The sequence below is a fragment of the Delphinus delphis genome, chromosome 18 (assembly GCF_949987515.2).
Source record: "Delphinus delphis chromosome 18, mDelDel1.2, whole genome shotgun sequence".
In the NCBI taxonomy this organism is placed as follows: domain Eukaryota; kingdom Metazoa; phylum Chordata; class Mammalia; order Artiodactyla; family Delphinidae; genus Delphinus; species Delphinus delphis.
Genome location: NC_082700.1, coordinates 67,992,648 through 68,019,223, shown reverse-complemented (window position 1 = coordinate 68,019,223; position 26,576 = coordinate 67,992,648). Strand labels below are relative to the sequence as shown.

The following is a 26,576-nucleotide window of genomic DNA, read 5'->3' as shown; positions in this document are numbered from 1 at the left end:
TATCATTAGTTAATTTACTATTAAGTTATTGTGTGACAAATATTTTTCCAAAGAATACTATAATACAAGTCAGCACTCATAGTATTAACATGTTTGAATATAATTTAATCTTTCTTTGATGACCTAAAAAGCATAGCCGATTCTTAAATGCCCTAAAAAATTAATAACAACAAATACTGTACAACAATGTTAAAAATCTGGTTATTTTTCTCTTTGTGGTTTCTGGCTAAATTTAAGTTTTCTATATAATGCTGTGCAGTTAAACTCCAGCTTTTTAGAACCCTCAGGGCTTGAAAACACAACAGGCTTTACTCAAAAGAACTGATAACCTATTAGTATGTGATTAGGAAAATCATTTTATTTCTGATTCAGTTTCTTCATCTAAAATTTAGAGATAATGATACTGCAGAATATACACAGGTGGGGGGAGCACATGTGAAACCACTTTTTATACTATTTGACAATCCCCTAAACAAGAGTCATTAGTTCACTAGGAACCCAAGACCTCATTCCTCTCCTATCAGAAACCCATTTAACAAAGTCTTCTCTCTTATTCAGAAGTATACTTGCCTATCCATCAGGAATCCAGGAACTTTGACTTTCTTTCTCCTTGAAGAAAAGGTACACTTGTCCAGGTGATTCCCTCAGAGGATATAAGTATGTGTCTACCTTCTACAGGAGATATACTTCGGCATTACTGGTTACTTTTTGACACCTCAGAAGGATTATTTTATCTTCTATCTCTTCTTATTCCTTATTTGATATCTTTTAGTATCTGTAGTTCCTCATCCCCACTGCTGTTTTTAACCTCTACCAACTTCTGTTATTGCTACTAAGGCCCATACACGCCACTCACTAGAACTGTACTGGTCAAGGCCTCAGAAAAGGGAGGCCTCCAACACGTGTCCCTGGTGGCTGAAGCAGCTGCCACATGCTGACTCACCCAGGACAGCCACACCTCAGACTCCACTGCAGACTACCACTGCTGCTTTCCACTGTTCTCTCTTTTTTTTTCCTATGTGCTTTTCTTCTTATTTCAACTGCTTCTTTTCCTCACTTCCAGCTTTTAAGGGGAAAAGCTTAACTTTTGCAGACAACTCTTTATACAGTCCCTGTATCAAGAGGTCTAACAAATTATAATTATAAAATTATATAGTTATAGTCTGCCGGGAAAAAATAATGATGGGTGAGAAAAAAAACAAAAAGGTGAAAACTTCTTAAGGTTTTATTTTGTTTTGCTCTACAACGAGTTGTACAATCTCTTCTTCAGAGGTAGTACAGCCCAGAAAATAGGAGTACAGCCGATGCTTGGGTTCAAATCCTTGCCCAGGCACTAAGAGCTGTGTGAGCAACTTGCTTAAACCCAACTTCCTTTTGCTTCTTTTACCTATAAAGACAGTACTATCCACTTGTAGGGCTATTATGAAAAGCAAATGAGTTAGTACATGTACAGTGCTTGGAACAGTGCCTGGCACACAGTAAATACTCAAAAAAGTTAATTTGCTGAAGGTAGAAATCTCATCAATTTATATCATGGTCACAATCAACCTTGCTGCTTGTACTCTTATTTAAACTCACATTTCCTGTTTGTCTTTCTCTACTATTCACTTTTAAAATTCCTTTTGCTTTTAAATGGTGTGATAAAGAATAATAACAGCAGGAATGATGATAAAAATCACAGAGTGTCTTTATACACTATACTAATAAGTACAGGCACAAATTAAAACTCCAAAGCATAAAGACGGCAAAACAAATTTACCATTATATATATAAGGAAGACATCAGACTTCCCTGGCGATCCAGTGGTTAAAACTCCACGCCTCCACTGCAGGAGATGTGGGTTTGATCCCTGGTTGGGGAACCAAGATCTCGCATGCCACACAGCACAATCAATCAATCAAGACACAGCCACATTATACTAAAAGTCATATACAGAAATCCAATATATGATTTTCTTTCATGCAAAAGGAATTAACAGGAAATAACAGATCCTAACAAATACTTGTTAATTTTTTTAAGCAATAAAAATATATTTCAAATTAGCTTGGTGTGAACAGCAAAGAGGTTAAACCTATTTCTAAAAGTCTGTCTCATTTGTTTGGAAATGTATGTAAGCGATTCCATTAAAACTGAAGAACTGGGACTTCCCTGGTGGCACAGTGGTTAAGAATCCGCCTGCCCATTCAGGGGACATGGGTTCGATCCCTGGTCCGGGAAGATCCCACATACCGCACAGCAACTAAGCCCATGCGCCACAACTACTGAGCCTGTGCTCTAGAGCCCATGAGCCGCAACTACTGAGCCCGCACACACGACTACTGAAGACTGCGTACTCTACAGCCCATGTGCCACAACTACTGCGCCCATGCACCGCAACTACTGAAGCCCGCGTGCTCTAGGGCCCATGTGCTGCAACTATTGAAGCCCGTGCGCCTAGAGCCCATGCTCCGCAACAAGAGAAGCCACCGCAATGAGAAGACCGTGCACCGCAACAAAGAGTAGCCCCCGTTCACCGCAACTAGAGAAAGCCTGCATGCAGCAATGAAGACCCAATGCAGCCAAAAATAAAATAAAGTGGTTAATTGAAAAAACAAAACAACAAAAACTGAAGAATTATTAACGATTGGTAAAATGGTAAATAACAGGAATTCAGAAATGAGTTAAGTAAAGGTCCTTGACTGACATCTAACTAATTATAAAGCCAGAAAAGGATGTGGTAGTGGGTTGGGAAGGGCAGTCAGACAAGTCTTGCTCTTTCTTCCTAGAATGCTCTTCTCCCATGAAGTCCCAGTTTACAGGTCACCTTCTCAGAGAGGTTTTTTTGGCACCACTTTATCCAAAGAGGCCACCTGTTCACCTTCTGGCACAGTGTTTCTCAAACTTTTTGGGACCAGAATCTCTTTACAGTTTTAAAAAAACTGATGATCTCAGAAAGCTTTTGCTTATGTGTGTTATATCTATCAATATTTACCATATTAAAATGAAGAAAATGTTTAAATATTTATTATTTTTAAAAGAATAAACCCATTTAAATTTAACAATTAGAATTAACAAATAAATGAGTAAGAGTGGAAATGTTTTATATTTTTTGCAAATCTCTACCATCCGGCTTAATAGAACACAGCTGGATTCTCCTATCTGGTTCTGCATTCAATCTGTTGTGATAACATACATCATGTAGCCGCTGAAAAACTCTACTGCACAATCGTGAGAGAATGAGGGGGAAACTATTTTGAAAACAGTTTTCACTTGGCAGAGTCTGTGAAAGAGTCTCAGGGATCCCCACATGCCAATACTCTATTGCATCATCCACTTGTGTTTTCTTTATAGCACTCATCATGATCTGAGTCTGATTCATTTATTATATGCCTCCCTGTACTAGAAAATAACCCCATGAAAACTCAGATTTAAAAAAAAAAAAAAACCTCAGATTTTTGTCGTGTTCACCCTGAATATATGTAGTATCTAGAACAGTGATCAGTACCTTGGCACTCATGCCAGAAAGTATGAGGTAAACCTCCTATGTAAATGAAACGGTCTCTCTTCTATTTTTGTAATCCATCCAAAAATAATCCACATAGATTCTTAACCTTGCCAGGTAAACTCACTTGAGTTCACCTGTTTGGTTCCTTGCAATTAGAAATCATATATGCCATCAGTTGAAGTGGCTCATCCTACCGTACTACATCCTTTTTCCAAACTGTGCCAAGTGTTAACGGATATTCCGTGAGGGCAGGGAATTAACGGTCTAATGAAGTAACATGACAAAGTAAGGACTTCTCAAATTTTTCTTCTATTGTAAACAAAACGCAGTGAATCAAAATGTGATTATTTCTTTGGGCAGTTAATCTGTCTTGGAGATAATTTTCTTTGTCTACTTTAATCCAAACACACATCATAAGAATAGAGCATGGTAAGAGCTCTTTGAAAAATGCAGTTCTATGTAATAGTCTTCGCAGAAGTAGCCTATCATCGTAAGACATAAAGCATAAATACTTTAATGTGATACCTAGAATAATAAAAGTTATGTGGTTTTTTTTTTTTTTTTTGGCAGTACACGGGCCTCTCACTGTTGTGGCCTCTCCCGTTGCAGAGCACAGGCTCCGGACGTGCAGGTTCAGCAGCCATGGCTCACAGGCCCAGCCGCTCCGCGGCATGTGGGATCTTCCCAGACCGGGGCACCAACCCGCGTCCCCTGCATCGTCAGGCAGACTCTCAACCACTGCGCCACCAGGGAAGCCCCTAAAAGTTACTTTTTATTGCTCTACATTAAGCCCTTTTAACAAGTGGATTTTTCTTTTTTGTATCCAGTATTACACAGGAGGGAGTTTCTTATGTATCTACCCTCTAGCCTAACAACCAGTTTATACACATGAGAAGGATTCTTCTCATGACTCTCTGCGATGGCTATGCTTGCGCCAACATGAGATAAACCAAAACGAGCTGGAAAAACTTAATGTTTTTAGATACCATAGTTTGACTTTAATTTGGTGTCTACTCTATTAATCTTAAAAGATAAAGACAAAACATTGTTCTATTTCTTCTGCTCATGAAAATATCAAGTATAATTAATGAAGAAGACTAAAAGCAGACATTTTGGTAACAAAGGAACATTCCAAAGACAAAGGCTGAAATCCCCTCATACTGGATGGATGTGAAGAAGAGATTTAATGTCTCCCGTGTTTAATATGTTCTCCAAGACACTCAAGTTAACACTGAACCCATTATATACTGTATGATATTCCAGCCTCTCGGAACAATATAAGATTAAAAAAAAAACAAAAAACTATTTCTTCTGAGCTTAATGTATTTCCTTTCATGGATTTCTTTTCATGAAAAGCTTCAAACATAAGCAAAAGTAGACAGATGGTATAATAAATTCCCAGTTATTCATCACTCAGATTCAATTATTGTAAAACTGATATTAAATTTGTATTTCAGCAATATTGTAACCAAGTTAGCCTTCTAAATATCATGCCATTGTACAATTAATAATATCAAACACTGAGCTAATACGTGATACCCTAGTGAAATATACTGACATTTTATATATAACATATAAATATATAACTCATTCTATCTATACACTCAATATATTTTATATAAATTGTGGCGTTCTAATCAACAGCAGCATCTATCATTTATCATCAAAACATTTCCTTACAAATAAAGTATAACGGTTAAGAAATGTACCATAATTTCTATCTAATGATATGTTATTTCTCTCAACAACTGTATTCCACAACAAACTACCATGTGAAAGACTGAATAAAAAGCTAAGAAAATGCACACATCAGCAAATACGCCCTAAGTACGTGGGAAGTACACACATACACAAGAAAGGAATACTCGCTGCTAATGCAAATTAGCATATCACACGTTGTATTCAATATGGTACCTCAGAATCTTTGTAACAATATCTTTAAATAAGGTCCAGTCCAAAAACAAAGCCCCAGAAATGATCTCATTATTTCTGCCTCTTTGCCCATTTTAGATAGCGTGCATTTAAAAGCATAATTTTAGAATGTATCTGGGGCAGTAGGAATCATTAAATATATGTAACCGTGATAATTAATATCACTTCATTTAATCCAACAAAATCCTCAATCTATTACCTTTATTAGAATAACAACAAAAATCTTTCCTACTAAATTCGAAGCATAAATGGATAAAAATAAATAAATGGGTAAAAATAAATTTTAAGAGATTACAAAGTTACTATAAGTTAAAAACAGCATTACAACATTAAAACACAGAGAGGCTACTCAAAGTGCCCCTCCTACATTTATTTCCAGAATTCCAAATTTTAATTAAGCAACTTCTCTCATCTAATGAAGAGTTAACTAGCACGTACTGAAAGGCTGCTGAGTGATACAGAAGAATTTCAAAGTATAATTTCCACCTTCTACTCGTGTACAAATTGGGTGACAATCAACAGATAAACAAGATGTGGTATATCCATACAGCAGACTATTATTCAGCCTTAAAAAGGAAGGAAATTCTGACATATGCTACAACATGGATGGAGTTTGAGGACATTGTGCTAAGTGAAATAAGCCAGTCACAAAAGGACAAATATTGTATGATTCCACTTATGAGTTACCCAGAGTAGTTAAATTCAGAGACAAAGTATAACAGACATTACCAGGGGAAACATAATGTTACTATTTAATGGGCACAGCGTTTCAGTTCTGGATGATGAAAGAATTCTGGAGATGAATATTAGTGACAGTTATACAATGTATCAATAAATGTACTTAATGCCACTAAACTGTACACTTGAAAATGGATAAAAGGGTAAATTTTATGTTATGTATGATTTACCACATTTAAACATAAAAATAAACTTTAAAAAAAATTCTTCTACATAACCAAAAATGGACCAAAATAAAAATCAATATTAATTTCAACTGAATGATATTTGGGTCATTAATGAAGGAAATATCTTAACTCATTTCAAACATGTTTAAAGGAAAATTTATGACTTTTCCATGGAATTTATAACATACGCAGATGAAATACATATGACAACGCAACATAGAGGATGGAGATGGAGAGAGAGGGAAAGTGGGCTAATGACTGCAAAATTTCTACATTGCACATAAAATGGTAAAATACTAAGTTCAAGTAGACCATACAAAGTTAAGGATGTATATTGTAACCCTTAGGAAAACCACTAAAAAATGTAAAAGATAGATCCAGTAGATAAATTTAAATGGAATTCCAACAATTAAAATAATCCAAAGAAGATAGGAAAGGAAAGCAGAAGGAAAAAAAGAGGAGACAACCTGAAAACAAATAAAAAAAGGGTAGACATAAGTCCAGTCACGTCAGTAATTTATTATTTTTTTTTTTTTGCGGTACGCAGGCCTCTCACTGTGTGGCCTCTCCCATTGCGGAGCACAGGCTCCGGACGCGCAGGCTCAGCGGCCACGGCTCACAGGCCCAGCCACTCCATGGCATGTAGGATCTTCCAGACCGGGGCACGAACCTGTGTCCCCTGCGTCGGCAGGTGGACTCTCAACCAATGCGCCACCAGGGAAGCCCACATCAGTAATTTATTAAATGGTAATAGATTCTACTGAAATTGCACAGTGGTGATAGTTACATAACTTGGTGAATAAACAAAAAAATCAGACTTTTACATTATAAAAGGGTGAATGTTATGATGTAAATTGTATCTCAGAAAAAGCTGTTATTAAAGAAAATAAATTAAGGCAACCCAAAAGCTTAAAAGACCAAACACCACAATTAAACAATACAGATTATCAGAATGATTAGAAAAGCATGGCCCTCCAAAAATGGGCAGAAGACCTAAATAGACATTTCTCCAAAGAAGATATACAGATTGCCAACAAACACATGAAAGGATGCTCAACATCACTAACCATTAGAGAAATGCAAATCAAAACTACAATGAGGTATCACCTCACACCAGTCAGAATGGCCATCATCAAAAAATCTACTAACAGTAAATGCTGGAGAGGGTGTGGAGAAAAGGGAACCCTCTTGCACTGTTGGTGGGAATGTAAATTCATACAGCCACTATGGAGAACAGTATGGAGGTTCCTTAAAAAACTACAAATAGAACTACTATATGACCCAGCAATCTCACTACTGGGCATATACCCTGAGTAAACCATAATTCAAAAAGAGTCATGTACCACAATGTTCACTGCAGCACTATTTACAATAACCAGGACATGGAAGCAACCTAAGTGTCCATCAACAGATGAATGGATAAAGAAGATGTGGCACATATACACAATGGAATATTACTCAGCCATAAAAAGAAACAAAATTGAGTTATCTGCAGTGAGGTGGATGGACCTAGAGTCTGTCATACAGAGTGAAGTCAGAAAAAGAAAAACAAGTACCATATGCTAACACATATGTATGGAATCTAGAAAAACAAAAAAAAGGTTCTGAAGAACACAGGAGCAGGACAGGAATAAAGACACAGACATAGAGAACGGACTTGAGGACAACGGGGAGGGGGAAGGGTAAGCTGGGACGAAGTGAGTGGCATGGACACATATACACTACCAAATGTAAAATCGATAGCTAGTGGGAAGCAGTGGCATAGCACAGGGAGATCAGCTCAGTGCTTTATGCCACCTAGAGGGGTAGGATAGGGAGGGTGGGAGGGAGACGCAAGAGGGAGGAGATATGGGGATATATGTATATGTATAGCTGATTCACTTTGATATAAAGCAGAAACTAACACACCACTGTAAAGCAATTATAATCCAAGCTATATTAAAAAAAAAAAAAAAAGCATGACCCAACTACATGAGGGCTACAGGAGACATGTTTTCAATATAAGAGTCAGATGGAGAAAAACAAATCCTGCCAACAGTAAGCATAAGACACTTGAGAGTCTTCAGAGTCAAACATTAAGCAACTTGTCCAAGATCACAGGGATATGAAGTGGCGGAGCAAGAATTTTAACTCTGACTCCAGACTGTGCTAATACTGCAGGGGAGGGAAAGGAGAGGGAGAAGGAAAGCTCGAGTATAAAATTCAAACTATTTTAACCTCAAGCAAAGGGCAGAAAATCCCAGCCTCATCAAATCCCAGATTCTTAACCTTCCTATTGAAATCACCCGCCAAACCCCACAACTCTAAATGTATTTGCCTTATCTACATCCTTAAAGACTCCCTAAAAATAGAAGATTTTTCTTTTTCAGGTATCCACTTTAGAGCATTTCTACTCAGCATCATCTTCAAATTCTTCAACAAACAGTCTAGAAGCTGAACTCTAATCCAACATGTTCTCAAACATCTCAAAGGACATTCTGTTATGATAAGGGTTTTATGAAGCTTGTTTCATAGGTATTCATTAAGCCTTTTGAACATGACATATTTAAAGTCACAATTTAAAACATATTACAAAATTGCTGTCAAAAGGATAAGAGTCACCAAATCTCTCCTCTAAATTCAGGGAGACATTATTAATTCAACATAAGTATCCCAGAGAGGAAAAAGGCATCAGTGACTCTTCTGTAGCTCTACCAGCTCACTCAAGTATTATACTTTACCTATAAAGTCAGCAAAACCAAGTGAAGACAGTTACTTTCACCGGCATCCAAGATCACAAGACCAAAAAAAACAAAAGAAATACTCTGTTTTTAGACCTTAACAATGGTACACCAATGAGGGGGAAAAAGGGAGCAGAAAGAGAACAACTTCCACCAATAGTTTAAAAAAAAAAAAAAAGGTGCCAGCCAAAGCTATCAATTAAAAACAAAACACTAACAATCCAGTCTAGTTCCAATTCATCTTAGAAGTAGTTTGGAACATTTACTGAGCATGGGATTTATAGTCAAAGACTTTTGTAAGAAACTATACTCTCACTTTCTAGCTATGTGACATTGGGCAAGTCATTCATTCTGAGATTGTTCTCTCTTCTATAAATCATAATACACCACAGATTGTCATAAAGATTTAAATAAGAATGTTGCAAGTATATCTGCAGGTAGGTGTTCCACATCTATTTTTAAGAGCCTGGAGAAGGGAAGAAAAGTTCTGTGCCACTTCTTTTCTTATGAACAAACAAAATCCTACTTCAGCAAATAAGAGTACCCTGTATAACAAATCTACAGCAAATTCTAGCAGGCAAACACACACGCATGCGTGCGCTCCAGAAGAATACAAATTTGGTAGCAGTGGCAGTCTCTAGGAATTTAAACTGGGGGCTGGGGTCAGAGGTTCACAGATGGAAGAAACCTTATTTTTCAATGTATACATGTGACTTAAGTTTCTGAAGATTTTACATTCTCAAATTTTTTTCACTTTAACATAATAAAATCAAAGACCTGTGTCCAAAATGGAAATTCTAATAATGTTAATGGTAAGAATATCTATGTAGTTAAAACTAGATGTCTAAAAAATACAGTGTAGTATTAACCTTTCTTAAGCCACGACGTACGTCACACACAAAACATACTTCCAGGAGCTACCCAGATCACAACCTATATAGATAAAATAGGAGTTATAAACAAATTTGGGCTTGCAAGGTCTACGGCTCTCTTTTTTTTTCCTACTCAAGAAAAAGTTTTTTTCAAATATGAGTGAATAGGGTATCATATTGATCGTTTTAAATCCACTCTAAACTATTTTAAGAACAAAAATATTGTTAAATAACATCATTAGAAAACTTGATAACTTCATAATTTTAGTATCAGTTGCCAAGTACTTAAAGCACATTTCACAACTCTAACACACCATGGATTACAACCTCACGACAGAAGACCGATGACCTAGCAAAAGGCTTTCTTCAAATTTCTATCTACACAACCTGATCATGTGCTGCCTCTGTTATTATAAAGTGCGGGAACAGATTTCTATGGGCTTTGGCTAAGTTCCCTACAGTTATCTGGTTTTCACTGTTTGGTTTCTCACTCTTTCCAACTAAGCAAACCAGGGTACAGTTTTTCTTTTTAAGTGCTCTGTACTTATGGTCAGCCAACCTAGGTCAAGTCCTGATTCTATTACTTACCAATATAGTGTGACTGTTGGCAAGTCACTGCACCTGAGTCTCAGTTTTCTTTTTGTTAAATGGTTGCATGAATTAAATGAAATCATATATGTCAAAGTATTTTTAAACTACATTATCATGCGTGTGTGTATAGGAATAATATATCAGATTATTAATCTCAACAAGAAAAAAAATCTACACGCACAAAATACACATTAAAACTATCAGATTAATTTCCCCAAAATGCTAATTTTAACTATCTCATTCTCAAAAAAAGAATAAAAAAAACCAACTCTTCAGTAGCTCTCCCCATCTACTGAAGTAATAATTATTAACTAACACCTGTAATGATAAGGTGATTTGCCTTATCTTATCAATGCCAGATTCTGTGCTAAGTTCTTTATACATGTTGTTTCTAACTTTCACAACAACCCTACAGGGTAGGTGTCATTCTCTTCATTTTAAAGATGAAAAAACTTGAGCTATTTCCCAATTTCGCTACTATGAACCTTACAATGAACATTTTTAAAGTACATCTTTGTAGGTGAAATTCTTAAGAGTGGAAATGTTGAGTCAAAGAATATATACGTTTTAAATTTTGGTAATACCAGCAAATTTCTGGAACAAAAAAAAAAAGATAAAAGGGGGCTGAAATAATTTATACTCCCAAGAACAAGACACTTCCTGTACACTTGTCTACCCTGGATGTTACAGCTATTTTTTAAAAGTATGGTTAATCCAATGGATAAAAAAAATCTCATTATTGTTTTTGAAGTAGTTACATTCCTTACCTTGCTAAAAAGTCTCCAACAAAAGGTGATAAAAAAATACAATCATCAAACCTCAACTGCTTCCCACAGTTCCCTTCTCCACCCTCAATGCTGAGCATTCTGGATAGAACACACTATCTGTATGCATATATACACATATCTTCTAAATACATGGATAAGACCCATACATGAAACACAAATTATTGAATCTAACATAAATTTCTCATAAAGATAACTACTGTAACTTATAATGCTGTGCTGCATTAAAATATGATATGATAACATGAAAAAACATACACATAAAAACCAGAAAGATAACTAAAAACACTATGAAATCTCTTTAAATCTCATTTAATCTTTAAACCACTTTTTCCAGGGGCAGATAGTTTAACTTTTCAACCCCCTTTCGTAAACTCCAAAAGAATTTCTTTTCTTAACTCTAACAGTCCTCACAGCCTTCCACTACTGTTCCTTTACTGCTCAGAATACAAGGAGCCCAGAGGGGAAATACAGAATAAAAAACATTTTGGAAATAAAATGTGTGCTCAGCATATTAAAACTACTGAAAATTACTATTCTTTATAAGGATTATTTGTAGCTTTGAATTTTCCATTAATTGTTTAAGCAAAGACATGATTTTGTTTAAATCATGTACAGTAGGGATTCTATATAATCTGATCCCATTTCGTGTAAATTAAGCATAAAGAATAATTCGTCTTGGGCTTCCCTGGTGGTGCAGTGGTTGAGAGTCCGCCTGCCGATTCAGGGAACATGGGTTCGTGCCCTGGTCGGGGAAGATCCCACATGCCGTGGAGTGGCTGGGCCCGTGGGCCATGGTCGCTGAGCCTGCGCGTCCGGAGCCTGTACTCCACAGCGGGAGAGGCCCGTGTACCGCAAAAAAAAAAGAATAATTAGTCTTGTAAAGAAAACATACAAAGTTTAGAATGCTTTTAACAATTGGCTTATGGTACTTTCTAAAGCAAATAAATAGCACAAACTCAGAAAAAAAAATTCAAGAAATCATCTTATTCAAAGCTGTTAACTAAAAACAATATACCAGATGATAAGGCACAAATAGTTTTTCTATAAACAAAGTAAATATTATGCTGATCTTTGAACAGCAATTTAAAGAAAAAGAAACAAAAAACAGAACCAGAAATTAATGAGGGGCAGGGAACCTCCACATTTGATTACATTTCAAACATAAGTTACAGCATACATAAGTTATAGTAAAAGGAATTCCACAGTATTAAAGTTTAAAAATTTCTTTTCCAGACTTCCCTGGTGGCACAGTGGTTAAGAACCCACTTGCCAATGCAGGGAACATGAGTTGGAACCCTGGTCCGGGAAGATCCCACAAGCCGCGGAGTAACTAAGCCCATGCGCCACAACTACAGAGGCTGTGCTCTAGAGCCCGTGAGCCACAACTACTGAAGCCCGCACGCCTAGAGGCCATGCACTGCAAGGAAGAGTAGACCCCGCTCACCGCAACTAGAGAAAGCCCTCGCACAGCAAAGAAGACCCAATGACAGCCAAAAATAAAATAAACTTTAAAAAAGATTTCTTTTCCATATTCTGCTCATCTTTCTTGCCAAAAGTTGCTGCCAACATAGTAATCTATTACCACTATCTTAGAAATCAGATTCTAAGAATATTCCCAGTTTGAGACAATAACTATCAAATTTCAATGGTTCGTCACCAACCACACAAACAATGTTGATATGCATAACAAAATCTGTATGCAATTTTATTTCACTGTTATTTTTATGGAACTCACCAGCTATAGCCAGATATTTCAAAAGGTCCATTTTAAATGGCATACTCCAATGGGAAAAGTTTTTAAGCTAGGAAAATTATATCCCAAATAAGAATGTTGCCATGATGCACAAAAAGAGAGGTTAGTTATCACCAGCTACATATTTTCATGGTGAATAAAAACACATGGCAATACCGCTTTCTAGTTACAAAACAGTCCCTTCTGTGACAGGAGGAAAGTTTTCTTGCAGGTTATTGTTCCATAATTCTTAATCTAATAATATTTACTTAATCTTTCCATTACATTCATTGAACTCACTACGTAGAAATCATTAGAATATAAAACAAAAGGGAAACAAAGAATGAGAAGACCAAGTCTCTTACCTTAAGAGGACATTAAAATACAGAAACAATTTTTACATAACATGGAAGGTGGTATGCCAGATAAGGAAAAAAAAATTTTAATGCTCTAGAAGACAGAGGAAAGAGATTACTTCTCACCAGAAGAACACGGAAAACTAGCCTGGTAGGGGTAACATGAACTGTGCTTTTAAGAATAGACAGTAGTAAGAAATGTGGGACCAGGGGACAGGTGTGACCACTGAGGAGAGTGATGGAAAGGACAGAACAGGAGAGAACCAGCCACATTTGGGAATAGCATGCTGTCTGGTTTGCCTAAGGCATAACATTGATAAAGGAAAATGGAGGAGATAAAATTAGAAAAGCAAATGAGAAAGGAAGGTAGTCATACATTTTATACCCTTTTCTCTAACATGAAACCCCTGACGGCACAATCTTATCTTCATTTACAGAGAACTTGAACTTCTTCATAATATTTTTTTCCCTGAAGTCATTTGTGTAGCTGACTTATTTTCCACAACATGACTGTGAGCTCCTCATGAGCAGGCGGCACATCCAATTCATTTTTATATCCTTCTCAAATGCCTTGAACATAGCTATCAAATAAGCCCTTTTTAATGACTGAATAAATGCATGAATAAATATACTTGCCATATAATTTCACTTCTCCCAGACTCAGATATTCATCTATACCAGGAGTCGGCAAACTTTTTCTATAAAGGGCCATACAGTGAATATTTATTTACAGGCCACTCGGTCTCTGCTATAGCTACGCAACTCTGCTGTTCTAGAGCAAAAGCAGCCACAGACAAGAGGTAAGTGAACAAGGAGGGCTGTGTGCCAATAAAATTTAATTCACAAAAACAGGTAGCAGCTGCATTTGGCCCATGGACCACAGTTTAGAGACTCCTCACCTATACAAACTTAAATATATTATATTGTACAAATACATTTAAAATGTATTATATTCAAATCATTTTCTTACATAATGACAGAACCTCAGCCAAAATTTCAAACTAGAAGATAATAAAAAGGGGTATAAACAGGAAAATGTGGATATACTGCACAAAACCTGGTAAACCTGGACCTTTGGATACTTACACCTAATACACCTCTCCAGACATGTGTTACTATTATCCACCTGCGTGACTTTACGTCACAACTTCTTTAGGCCTCAGTTTAATCTACAGGCCTTAGTTTTTAATCTATAAAGTAAATTGGTTAAAACAGATCATTCTGGGCTAGAATTCTATGATCTTAAGAATTGTCCAAATTAAATTTATGAATTTTAAGTGAAAATTTCATCTTGAAAATGGTAATTGCATTCATAAATAATTCTGAATACATGGAAGAACAAAATATAAGCATATCACAGAAACAAAGTATAATATATTAAAATATTAAGTTAACTTAATACCTGAGATAATTGATCTAATGAGCTTTTCAAAACATTATCAATATCATATTTTAGTACCTGAAAACTAAGGTTTCAGTACCATCTTGAATGTAGTTATAAATACACCTGGAAAATCAGTTTAATAGCAAATATAGGGTCATGCACCTAGTCAGGATGGTGATATCAGGAGGATACTCCTGTCATAAAAAAAAGAAAAAAATTTCCCAAAATAGAGGCAGTAGTAAGATTTGATATTAAATGCCATAATATGCAATAAAAGGGAAAAAACAGAATCTTACTTCTGGCTTCACATTCTATGCTCATGGTAAATAATTAATGAATCACTGGACTCCCTGATGTATTTAGCTAAAAGTCTGAAATGTTTAATTTTAAAAGTCAAAGTCCACACATGTTATAAACTAGGTATCATTCATTAGGTGTAATGGTGATTTTACAACTTTTCCATTTTCACGCTTCAAATCAAGACTTAGGTTACAGAATAAAAGTCTTCACTTTTCCCAAACTATTTTCAAAGAATCGTTGGGTCAATGAAAAGTCTATAACTCATCACTACCCATATTTACAAAAGCAACACCGTTACGCTGCTTTCTGAAATATAAGTTAACAGTTTCTTGTTCCTTACAAACTTACCAAACATTTGGCAAATTCTTTATTTTCTGAAAGAAATCCATAACCTGGATGTACCTTAGAAATGAAAACAAAAAGCACTTTCAGTTTTACCAATTTGCAAAACCTTTACAGTAAGCACAACAGAAAGAGCATTAACATGTTTATTGTTCAAGGGCCCTGGAGTAAAGTTACTGACTCTAACATACTGATCTGCTCTAACTCAGTTCTCCCGAGTTCGGACCCAAACGCCAAGAAATCGCCTACTTTATACTCACTTGTAGCACACTACCTGTCTTAACCACAGTCGGGGCCGTCTCCCATCACACCTGCCTGTCCACCTGCACTTGGCTATGCAATTCAACCCAACCCAAACTCTCCCCACTTCTTCTGAGACTAACTTTGGCCACAAGTCTGGAGAATTTTCTAACAGCTAGTGGGTCAAAGAATTATGTTAAAGGAAACCTTTCACAAGATGGATGAAAAACTCTTATTTCCCCTTTCTTTACAGAACCAGGAACTGCTACTTTCCCAAACCCTGGCTACTAAGCCAATGAACATATTTTATTCCTGACAATATTAATATATTCAGCCACTACCCAATGAACAGTTTTTGTCAAACCTAACTAAAATCGAAGTTTGGTTTTACCTTTTCATCATTCTCTGAATTTATTTTTCTTCTAATATCTACTCTTCTTTCCCTCCTCATCCCACTCAGCCAGTCACAACCACTTCACGCTCTCCTCTCTCACAAGCCACGTTGCAACAATTTAAATTCTACCATCCTGTTCTAACCAAGTAACTTTTGACCAAACATAAATTTAGCCACCCTATTATCAGTCAGTATTGAATATATTTCTAGGAAAATAATTCTGCTATAAGTCAAATTTCTAAATGAGTCAGTATCATAATCTAATCTAGAAGTATCTACACATTTAAGATTTTTTTAAATGCTAGACTAAGCTTTATGAACATGGTACAGAATAATTTACACTACTACATCACAGGAAAAGAGTTTCACTCCAACAGTTTCATTTCATATAAACATTCAACTAAAGATTGTATTCTGATAATCTATAGTTAAGAGTTTTACCTTCATTAACTCTGCTAGTAACCTGTAACATCTATAATATGCGTTCATGAATTCAGTTTTTTATTTAAACATGCATCTTACTAAAACATTTCTTTCAAAAGAAATGTGAACACTAACTGAAGCACTCCAGGCTAACTGCTGGTGTTGGCTGCTTCCATCCAATTTTAGAGATAACTCTACGTAGTTTTTTTTTAACATTACATGTAATTAGTTCTCTGATAAAAACATACACATACACACACACACACACAACGACAACAATAACAACAACAACAACTATAACAAAACACTATTCCTGATGTCAGAACCCAGTTTTTTCATTGGATTCTACTCCAAACAGAATTGGGGGTGGGGAGAAATACTGATTTCTCCATGTAAATTATGTATATTCCATTGACAGTATCAAACTAAAATAATTACCAATTGCATCATTTTTATTTCTGGAAGTATAACAAGGCATACATAATTTTTAAATGATTAAAACAGGGTCTTTTGGATCCTGTTTGTAATACATATTTTTTAATACTCTTATAACACTGAAAGGGTTAATTCTCAAAATTAATTGGGATTTCTTTTTTTTTTTTTCCCCCTAGCAAATCTGGAAATGAACTGAACCTGCTCCCTGGTGTGAAAGCTGAATCCAGCAGCCACCTGCAGGATCAGTAACCAACACTGTCAGATGCTACAAAGCCTCTGATTTCCAGTAGCGAATTCGGCCACATTTAACTCATGTGACATGAACTGCAACAGCATTTTCAATCATTCTTTCTTATTTTTTTTTTTAAATACAAACTCTAGTGTTCTGCTCACTACATATGAAACAGCTGCAGTAGACAGATTCATTCAGACTCACAGCTTGGGCCCCGGTTTTCTTAATGGCTTCCATGATGGCATCCATGTTGAGGTAGCTTTTACTGGTGGGAGCTGGGCCAACACAGACCGCCTCATCCGCCATTTTCACGTGAACCTGAAGAGACAAATCTCTGCATTAACAGATCCTCCCAGCAAAAAGAACTATCTTCATCTGCTAGTATACACAAATTGCAAATCTGAGTGTTTCCCGTATCATTTATGTAGTCAGATCTCTCTCTGAATATGCACTAAGAAATTACAATGTAATAAGCTCAGGAGCTATATTAACCTTGATTTCATTAATTACAAGCCTAATCCACTAACCAGATAATTTCCATAATATTCATACAAATTTGATTAAGTAAAATCACAGCAAACAACTTTAGCCTCCTATTCAGTTCATCTATACGTAAACCTTACATCAAAAACTACTGTTACATGTAGCCAGGGTAGCCCAATATTTTCATAACAAGCATTCATGCCCAGTTCTAAGCAAGCTCCCCAGGAAGTGGGGATAATTAGAGGAACTGAATGAAGGGATGCAGTGAGTGTCCCTGCACAGCATCAGGTCAGCACCAGGCACAAATTAAAGCCCAGGACTAAAGAGTTCAGTGTCACTACACATGAGCCAGAAAATCTTGAGAATCGTTTAAATACTCTCACATTTGATCCTCACCCATTTTAACCTTTATTCGTAAAAGAACTGATATGTGCATTCAGTTCTAAACCTACTCCAAATTCAGGAATATATGCTCCATTTTTAAGACTACTTACTACACACTGTTTCAAATCTATTTTTGCTTAAGAAAGCCTAGGCATTCAATACAAAATAAATTGCTTACTTCTAAAAGAAATCTATTCTTTTAAAATGATGAAAGGGATTCATGTATTTTTGAAACGGCTTTTCCTAAGTTTTCCAGTGTAAGTTTAAATAAATTTAAACTCCGTTTAAATTTATTTTACAAGGCAGACATTAAAAACTGGAACACATTCATATACCTGGACATGTATGACCCTCCTCCAAAAAGTCTAAGGTGGAAAATATTCTTGAGTATTGCTAAGTTATATTCTTCAGATGTAAAGTAGTTTTTAAAGAAGCATTTTGTTTTAAATGAGGTCTATCAAAAAAAAAATCAAGTCATCTTTTAGAAAGCTCAGAGTTCTCTTTATCTATTCAATAAATATTTTCAAACTAAGTAAAAAATTATATTGTGTATTGAAAGGTTAAAGATACCTGCTACCCAAGGGATTAACAGATTAATATCTTAATATAAAAGACTCAAATCTATGCAGTTTAATTTCTTTAATAACACCCAAGGAAAGGCAGCCACGCTCGCAAAAGGATCCTAAATATTCCCATGTTCAAAGCAAGGCTCTCCTTTATATCTTGCTTATTCCCAACTTCAAGTTGCTCTTCTCCCCTCAGACCAGAATGCCCCCTCTTCTACTGCCCTCTGCCCAATTCAGCAATTTTTTACAACAGCAATTGTTTTTGTAATTGTAGTTGTGGGTTTTTTCTATAAGAAAGAAATTGAATACCGAACAATCTTTTGAAAAAAATGCATTAGTCAGGGGCTTCCCTGGTGGCACAGGGGACACGGGTTCGTGCCCCGGTCCGGGAAGATCCCACATGCCGCAGAGCGGCTGGGCCCGTGAGCCATGGCCGCTGAGCCTGCGCGTCCGGAGCCTGTGCTCCGCAGCGGGAGAGGCCACAACAGTGAGAGGCCCGCGTACCGCCAAAAAAAAAAAAAAGTGCATTAGTCAGGTGGGGATAAAGTATTTAAAGTTAAATCTACACTTACTCTGTATATTTTATTTCCTGCCAGGTACTACCTATTATTAAAGATGCATTTAAAGTTCCACTTCTACCACTGGGTCTTCAGATGAATCTCCTTTAATCTGCACTCCAGTAGTACAAGGTGCAAATTTTGGCATTTAATAGCATCCTGCCCAGTAATGTCATTTTGACTCCTTTACAGATTATGTCTGTTACAATTTATACACTCTCCTTTTCCAGATCATAAGGTCCTGCAAGGCAGAAGTTGTGTCTTAAATTCCTTTTCGTAAAAAATCTCTCCCAGCACAGTTTTATTGCTACAAGCTTTTAAATTCATAGATACACTTGGATGACAGTTTAATAATTTTCATTGTTAAGCCACTGTCTTTGAGGTAAAAAGCTACACTAAATTAAATCTCCAATCTTAGCAATACATATGGCAACTGAGAGTTGTACGTGGTGGGGAGGGGGATTAAAATATGTACACATGCATCCCTGTCTCCAAATTTTCTATAATAAATAGGCATCAAAAAGTTAAAAAAGGGGCTTCCCTGGTGGCGCAGTGGTTGAGAGTCCGCCTGCCGATGCAGGGGACACGGGTTCGTGCCCCGGTCCGGGAAGATCCCACATGCCGCGGAGCGGCTGGGCCCGTGAGCCATGGCCGCTGGGCCTGCGCATCTGGAGCCTGTGCTCCGCAACGGGAGAGGCCACAACAGTGAGAGGCCACAACAGTGAGAGGCCCGCGTACCACCAAAAAAAAAAAAAAAAGTTAAAAAGGAGGGGAATCCTAATAATATTTTGACTTATTTACTTCCAGTCTTTTCTCTAAATATACTTTTGTAACCAAACTGCATATATAATTTTGCATCCTTTTGTTTTTTAACTATCATCATAATAGGCATTTTTCCTATGTTATCACAAACTCTTTGTAAACATACTGAGAATCTAGCTCAGAGCCTAACATTTTAGCAGATCATTAATACTGTTTGAATAACCATTCAAATAAATACATCAAAAGCAGGTCAAAACTGCTTAGGGGGGCTTCCCTGGTGGCGCAGTGGTTGAGAGTCCGCCTGCCGATGCAGGGGACACGGGTTCGTGCCCCGGTCCGGGAAGATCCCATATGCCGCGGAGCGGCTAGGCCCGTGAGCCATGGCCACTGAGCCTGCGCGTCCGGAGCCTGTGCTCCACAACGGGAGAGGCCACAGCAGTGAGAGGCCCACGTACCGCAAAAAAAAAAAAAAACTGCTTAGGGACTTTACAAAGAAAGGCAAAACATGCTGTTTCTAAAGGGGTTGGTTGGTTTCTTTTCTTCTATTTCTCAGAAACAAACCTTACTTTAGGGTAGAGGCCTATATTAACATCTCAAGCCCACAGTCTAAGACAGGGTCAGTACCAGCAAAAATGCTTGGCAAAGCCATTTGAAAGAAAAAAACTAGAACCCTCTGCTGCCTTAGTTCCCAAGGAGATACTTCTGAGTCAACCACGAAAGGATAGTTTAAAAAAACTTCTGAAACTCAATTTCAATTTTGTTGTTATTGTTGTTCTAAATGACTAAGGTGATTATTATTTCTTTAATAATACAAAACAAACTGCATTCAAGCAGTGCAGAGGCTCTTCTGAAGAATGACTTATCTTTTTTAAAATATTTATTTATTTATTTTTGGCTGCTGGGTCGTCGTTTCTGTGCGAGGGCCTTCTCTAGTTGCGGCAAGCGGGGACCACTCTTCATCACGGTGCGCGGGCCTCTCACTGTTGCGGCCTCTCTTGTTGCGGAGCACAAGCTCCAGACGCGCAGGCTCAGTAGTTGCGGCTCATGGGGCTAGTTGCTCCATGGCATGTGGGATCTTCCCAGACCAGGGCTCGAACCCCTGCATTGGCAGGCAGATTCTCAACCACTGCGCCACCAGGGAAGCCCCAAGAATGACTTATCTTCACCTACACTGACTAGATGTATCTGTCTCAAAAATTTCAGTATCTTGAAAAATATTGATTCCTTTTCTATATATTTCAATAGTAAAAGGAAAATATAACAATCATGGAAAGCTTAACCTGAATTAATCAATTAACCACAGTATTGCTGACTACAAGTTTCAAACAGAAAAACAGAAGATTTTAAGTAGCAATACTAAGTAAAGGAGTTAGTCTTCACAAACTTTTCCAATAGAAAAGTTTCCAATAGGGGTTTTAAAGATTATTAGTTTCCTCCTCAAGCATTTAGTTTTATATTTGGAAAATTTTTTATTCTTTAAATAGAGGAAAATTACTTGTATCAGCCTTTTATTTTCCAAATAATGATCTAGCAGAACAAAGGATGTGCTTTTCAATTTACAGGACTGAAAAAAAATCACCTTCCTTATTGACTTTCTGTTTAATGAATTTAAATGCTTAAACATAAATAGGTTAAAAATTGTGCCTCAATTTTAAAACTTTTGAGTTAATGGAAGATTTCATATTAGTCCATTAGATGCCTAAGATATGATAAAAAGATAACTCTGCTTGGTCCCTAACCTTATCAAATAGGTTGCACCTTAGTTAAAAAGTACACTAGGCCAGATCTGAGAGGGAAAGTTTTTAAATACCTTCTAAACAAATAGAAACTGAGAAAAATAGGGAAGACAAGCAGCTTTAAAGATGTTTTTTCATGCTAGGAGATTTTTTTTTTTGAAACCTATCAGTCAATAAGATCTGCAGTCACATGGGCACTATTTACCATGTCCATGGATACTTGAGTTTTCTTTGTGACATCCTTCAATGCAAACAAAACAGTGGGTTGACTACCTATAGGACATAATACATACTAGACACCCTCCTTGCCTGAGAATAGCAATACCTCACACAATCTGGTCAGACTTTAGCATCTACCAAATCTAACCAAATTCCCGAACATCACCAACAAACAAAAAGTACCCTTAAAGACTGAAAAGTGAAAGAAAGGAATGCCAGCTGCATCAATCTTAATTTGAAGAACTGGGAAAAAAATGTTTTTCAAACAAGACAAAACCCTATTTCTAAAGAAAAAAAGAATTCTTCTATTTAATGCAAAGTGTCTGAAGTCTAAAGAGACTTATACAAATGCCAACAGACTAGTATTCTGGCACATCCTTTCTAGAAAGGCATTTTGATCCTTAGAAAATAAATAATTTTTTTTAAGTCAGTAAATATTACATTTGCTTTGATTCCATTTTGTATAACTACATGTGTAGCATCATGACAAATTTATTCACGATTATTTTTAGATGGAGGGATTAGTAACTTTACTATTTTTTCTGCTGTTATAATTTACATAATTTTTCAAGTGGTAAAACCAAAAATTAAAAATTACAGGGAAAAAGAGAGAAGGTTTTTGCCGGATGTAAAACTCCCAACCCATTTCCTACAATCTTGTTTTCACATCACAAAAGGGAACTGACCCTGAATCAATCCTGTAACCAAAACCAAGTTTTTTTAGTCTTTGTTTGGCAGGAATGAGCTTCTGAGGATATGGCAAGTAACAAAAGAAGGCAGAGCAGCATGACTAGAACCATATTCTCCTACCACTGACCCTGGTAGAATCATCCAGGGAGAATCAGAAGGGATGGAGGAGGGGGAATGAGATGCCAAGTATGAGAGGAAAACCTTAGCAAAAGCAATGTTGATGAGCTGAGACCACAGTGAAATGGATTGTGGGCTACAGCTGGGAAGAAACTGAGGTACGTTTGGAAGGTCAGGGGCAAGGGTGTTGGTACAATGGGTTGTAGAGTTTAGGAGAGGCAGAGTGATAGCTGAGAAGGGGTTTGGAGTGTGGTTTTAGCTTAAGAAAAACTTGAACAAATGCCTTTGGGAAGGAATCTACGGAAACTAAGGAGCTAAAAACACCCGAGAGATGAAATCATCTCCAGTATTTCTGACAAGCGAGCAGTGGCAGAGCTAAGAGGTACTGGGAGGCAACAGATGGGGGGGAGGGATAGAGCCCATCTCTCCCCAACACACACACAATAAATACAAACTAGTATTTAAAAAGGGGCAGGGGGAAGAGAAAGAAAAGAAGGAAAGGGGAAGGGAGGGAGGGAGGCAAAGACAGGAAAGATAGACAGAAAAAAAGAGACGGAAGGAAAGCAAGCAAGCCTCTTATGTACTCCAAGACAAGCTCCCAAAGCCCCCACTCCCCATGCCCTGTGCTGCCTGAAGCTCTTCTCTACAGAAATTCTCGAGCCACAACTGCAGAGAAAGCAGCAGGGGTAGGATCAAATTTATCAGACACTCTTGTGTTATAAGTTCATGTTATTGGGATCAGAAAGTGAAATGTACAACTTCCAAATCATCTACAACTTAAACACAAGCATATTTCTCTAAATTTTGACCGTGTTCTTTCCCTTGACCTGGAACATAAATATTGCAGCAACCAAATTTAACTATGCAAACTAAGCTAATCCCTAGGGCAGGGGACAGCAAACTATAGTGAAGGCCAAATCCAGCCCAGTGTCTGTTTTTGTACATGAAATTTTATTGGAACACAGCCATACTTATTCATTTACTTATTGCCCATGGCTTCTTTTGTGCTACAATGGTAGAGTTGAATAGTACAGTCCACAAAACTTAATTTACTACTGGGCCTTTAGAGGAAAAGTTGGACCACCCATGTCCTAGGGCGAGGGTCCCAACCCTCAGCCCGCACAGCAGGAGGTGAGCAGCGGCGAGCTAGCGAAGCTTCATCTGTATTTACAGCCGCTCTCCATCACTTGCATTACCACCTGAGCTCCACTTCCTGCCAGCATTCTGGTGAGTTGTATAATTATTTCATTATATAGTACAATGTAATAATAATAAAGTGCACAATAAATGTAATGCGCTTGAATCATCCCAAAACCATCCCCCCACCCCACCCCAGTCCATGGAAAAACTATCTTCCATGAAACCGGTCCCTGGTGCCAAAAAGGTTAGGGACCGCTACCCTAGGCGATGGCAGAGCAACAAACATCCAGAGTCCCTGGATGTCCTTTGAAATAGACTGGCCTCCCTAACCTAAAATGGCCAGATGTTATGTAAGAGAACATTTGAAAGTCACCCTATTTGAACCACTGTATTGCGTAACATCAATATCTATTACTTGTAATAACATGCTAATATAATCACTACGACAAAAACTGACTCAATTCTTATTAATGAGACGAAGCAGATTAGTGAAATGCAAGTAGTAACTGCACTAGAACACGGCATGTCAATCTGAGAGTTTATGAGAATCAGAGAGGGAAATAATTGGTAGTTTTACACTTTGGGCAGAGAGTTCACCACAGGGCCCGAGCACCCCGAACATCCTTGCTGAGTGCTCCAAACAGCAAAGTCTAAACCATCCCTTGATCCTGAGTTTGTTTCTGTAACTAGTCACGTTGGCAACTAAGACAGAAAAGCAACCATAGTGTGACTATTATATACTTGCTTCCTGAGGGAGGGGCACTAGTTTGTTTGCTACTTTGCTAAAAAAGGTGCTGAATCCTTGGCCCTAGCTAGCAAAAATTTTGTGCTCACATCATGTGAGCAAGGCACGAACTGCCTTTTTTTCAAACTCTATTTGCAAAAGTGTCCGTATAGCCAACAGCCCTAGAAGAGCAGGGTAGTGTCTCACTCTGGAACAAGAGGCAGGGGTGCTAAGAGCCCGTTAGAAAAGATTCATTATGTAAGAAGAACCCTAAAGCTCAGGGTTCTTGTCCCATGATGCAAACCACTGCATGTGCAGGTATCACCTGACCCTCTTCATGTCACCTATGGGAACTGGGACTTGGGAAATCAAGGTAAAATTACTGATACTCTGGGGGGATAGATAAATTGGAAGATTGGGATTGACATATACACACTACTATATATAAAACAGATAACTAATTAAGAACCTACTGTATATCACAGGGAACTCTACTCAATACTCTGTAATGGCCTATATGGGAAAAGAATCTAAAAAAAAGAGTGGATATATGTATACATATAACTGATTCACTTTGCTGTACACCTGAACCTAACACAACACTGTAAATCAACTATGTTCCAATAAAATTTTTTTTTTAATGCTGATACTCTGATCTTGCTACGGCTGTGAGTAATAAACTGTCCTTCATCGCTGACCCAGCAGTCTTATATCTTCTACCAGCACCCATGAAACAGTGAGAGGCTAACTTGTTAGCTTACAAGTTTCAGACCCTTCACAGTTCTTGACAGCCCTGTGTTCCTTAACTGTGACACACACACTGTATTTGTTGGGGCTAAATAGACCAATCACATCCCCCTTGTGGGACTCAAGATGCTACTGTGCTGATGCTCCTACTATTAGCTTTGTTGAGAGCAGTAAACTGTCTTCCTTTGATCAGTGAAGTCCTGCTGTCCTCTTGGCATCGATGGAGTTGTGACAGATTTAACCCTTGCCATCTTCTATGACATGGGGTACTGCCCTGACACATAACTCTTTTAGGGTTTTTTGTTGTTTATTTGTTTGGTTTGTGGGTGGTGAGGAGAAGAAAATAAGAATAAATGTCATAATTTGGAAAGTTAAAAAGAAAAATAACTGATACTGGTTGGTATTTGTCATGGCAAATGCTGCAGGTGAACTCACTAAATCATATTCCAACACTCCTTTCTATCTTGCTTCCCTCCACTATCAAGGGCAGAAAGCAAAAAAGAACATTTCCCAGACTTCTTGGCACTCAGGGCACATATATGTGACCTCAGTTCCACCAGTCAGGCATACTCAAAGAAGTGAGAGCAATGTGAGGCAGGACCCCTGCAGGCAGATAACATCTCCTTGACAAACATGGAACTAAAGGTGTCAGTTCTTCTAGGACAGCTCTAGAAGAACTTCTGGGTCGATCCCAGAACATCACAATTGCCACAATGGTCAGTAGTGGAAGTGGGGTTTGTCTGTAACAGACTCATTTTGCCTCCCTGGGTTATCCATATCTTTTGGCCCTTCTGGAGATTCTGAGAGCTACCTTATATGCATTAGAACTAGGATCAGAAAACTTTCTCTTTAAAGGGCCACACTGTCAATATTTTCAGTTTTGTAGAACACAGTCTCTATCAAAACCACTCAACTCTGCCTTTGTAGCACAAAAACAGCCATAGACAAAACCAAATGGCCACGGCTGTGTTTCAATAAAGCTTTATTTACAGAAACATGCACTGGGCCAGATTTAGCCCATGGGCCATGGTTTTCCAACCCCTACCTTAGAAATGCTTTTCAGTCCAAATTAGTATGTCAGTCAGAATTCACCAGGGATAAAGTGGCACATTCAAACATGTTTGACTGAAAATAACAAAGACATGAGCAGAATTAAAGCACCAACAGAGGATGGCAAGGTTTCCAGGGACTAACAACAGTGGGAAGCCATGGCCACTGTGGTCCTGAAGGGGCTCAGAGTGGGAAGAACACAGAGAGCTGGGGAGCACGGGTGACCCAACAGTTACTACCACCCTAGAAGGTTGTGGCCACCGCGAGAACT

General features: G+C 37.6%; 1 protein-coding gene across 1 annotated transcript in view; it reads right to left on the bottom strand.

Moving 5' to 3' along the window:
- PCCA (propionyl-CoA carboxylase subunit alpha) overlaps window positions 1-26,576 on the bottom strand; it is a 355,728-nt gene that overhangs the window by 281,791 nt on the left and 47,361 nt on the right. The window contains exons 5-6 of the mRNA XM_059995774.1: window positions 17,335-17,448; window positions 15,413-15,466 (exon numbers count right to left, since the gene is read on the bottom strand). Of these exons, the coding sequence (XP_059851757.1) occupies window positions 15,413-15,466; window positions 17,335-17,448 (168 nt within the window). The remainder of the gene's footprint in view (window positions 1-15,412; window positions 15,467-17,334; window positions 17,449-26,576) is intronic.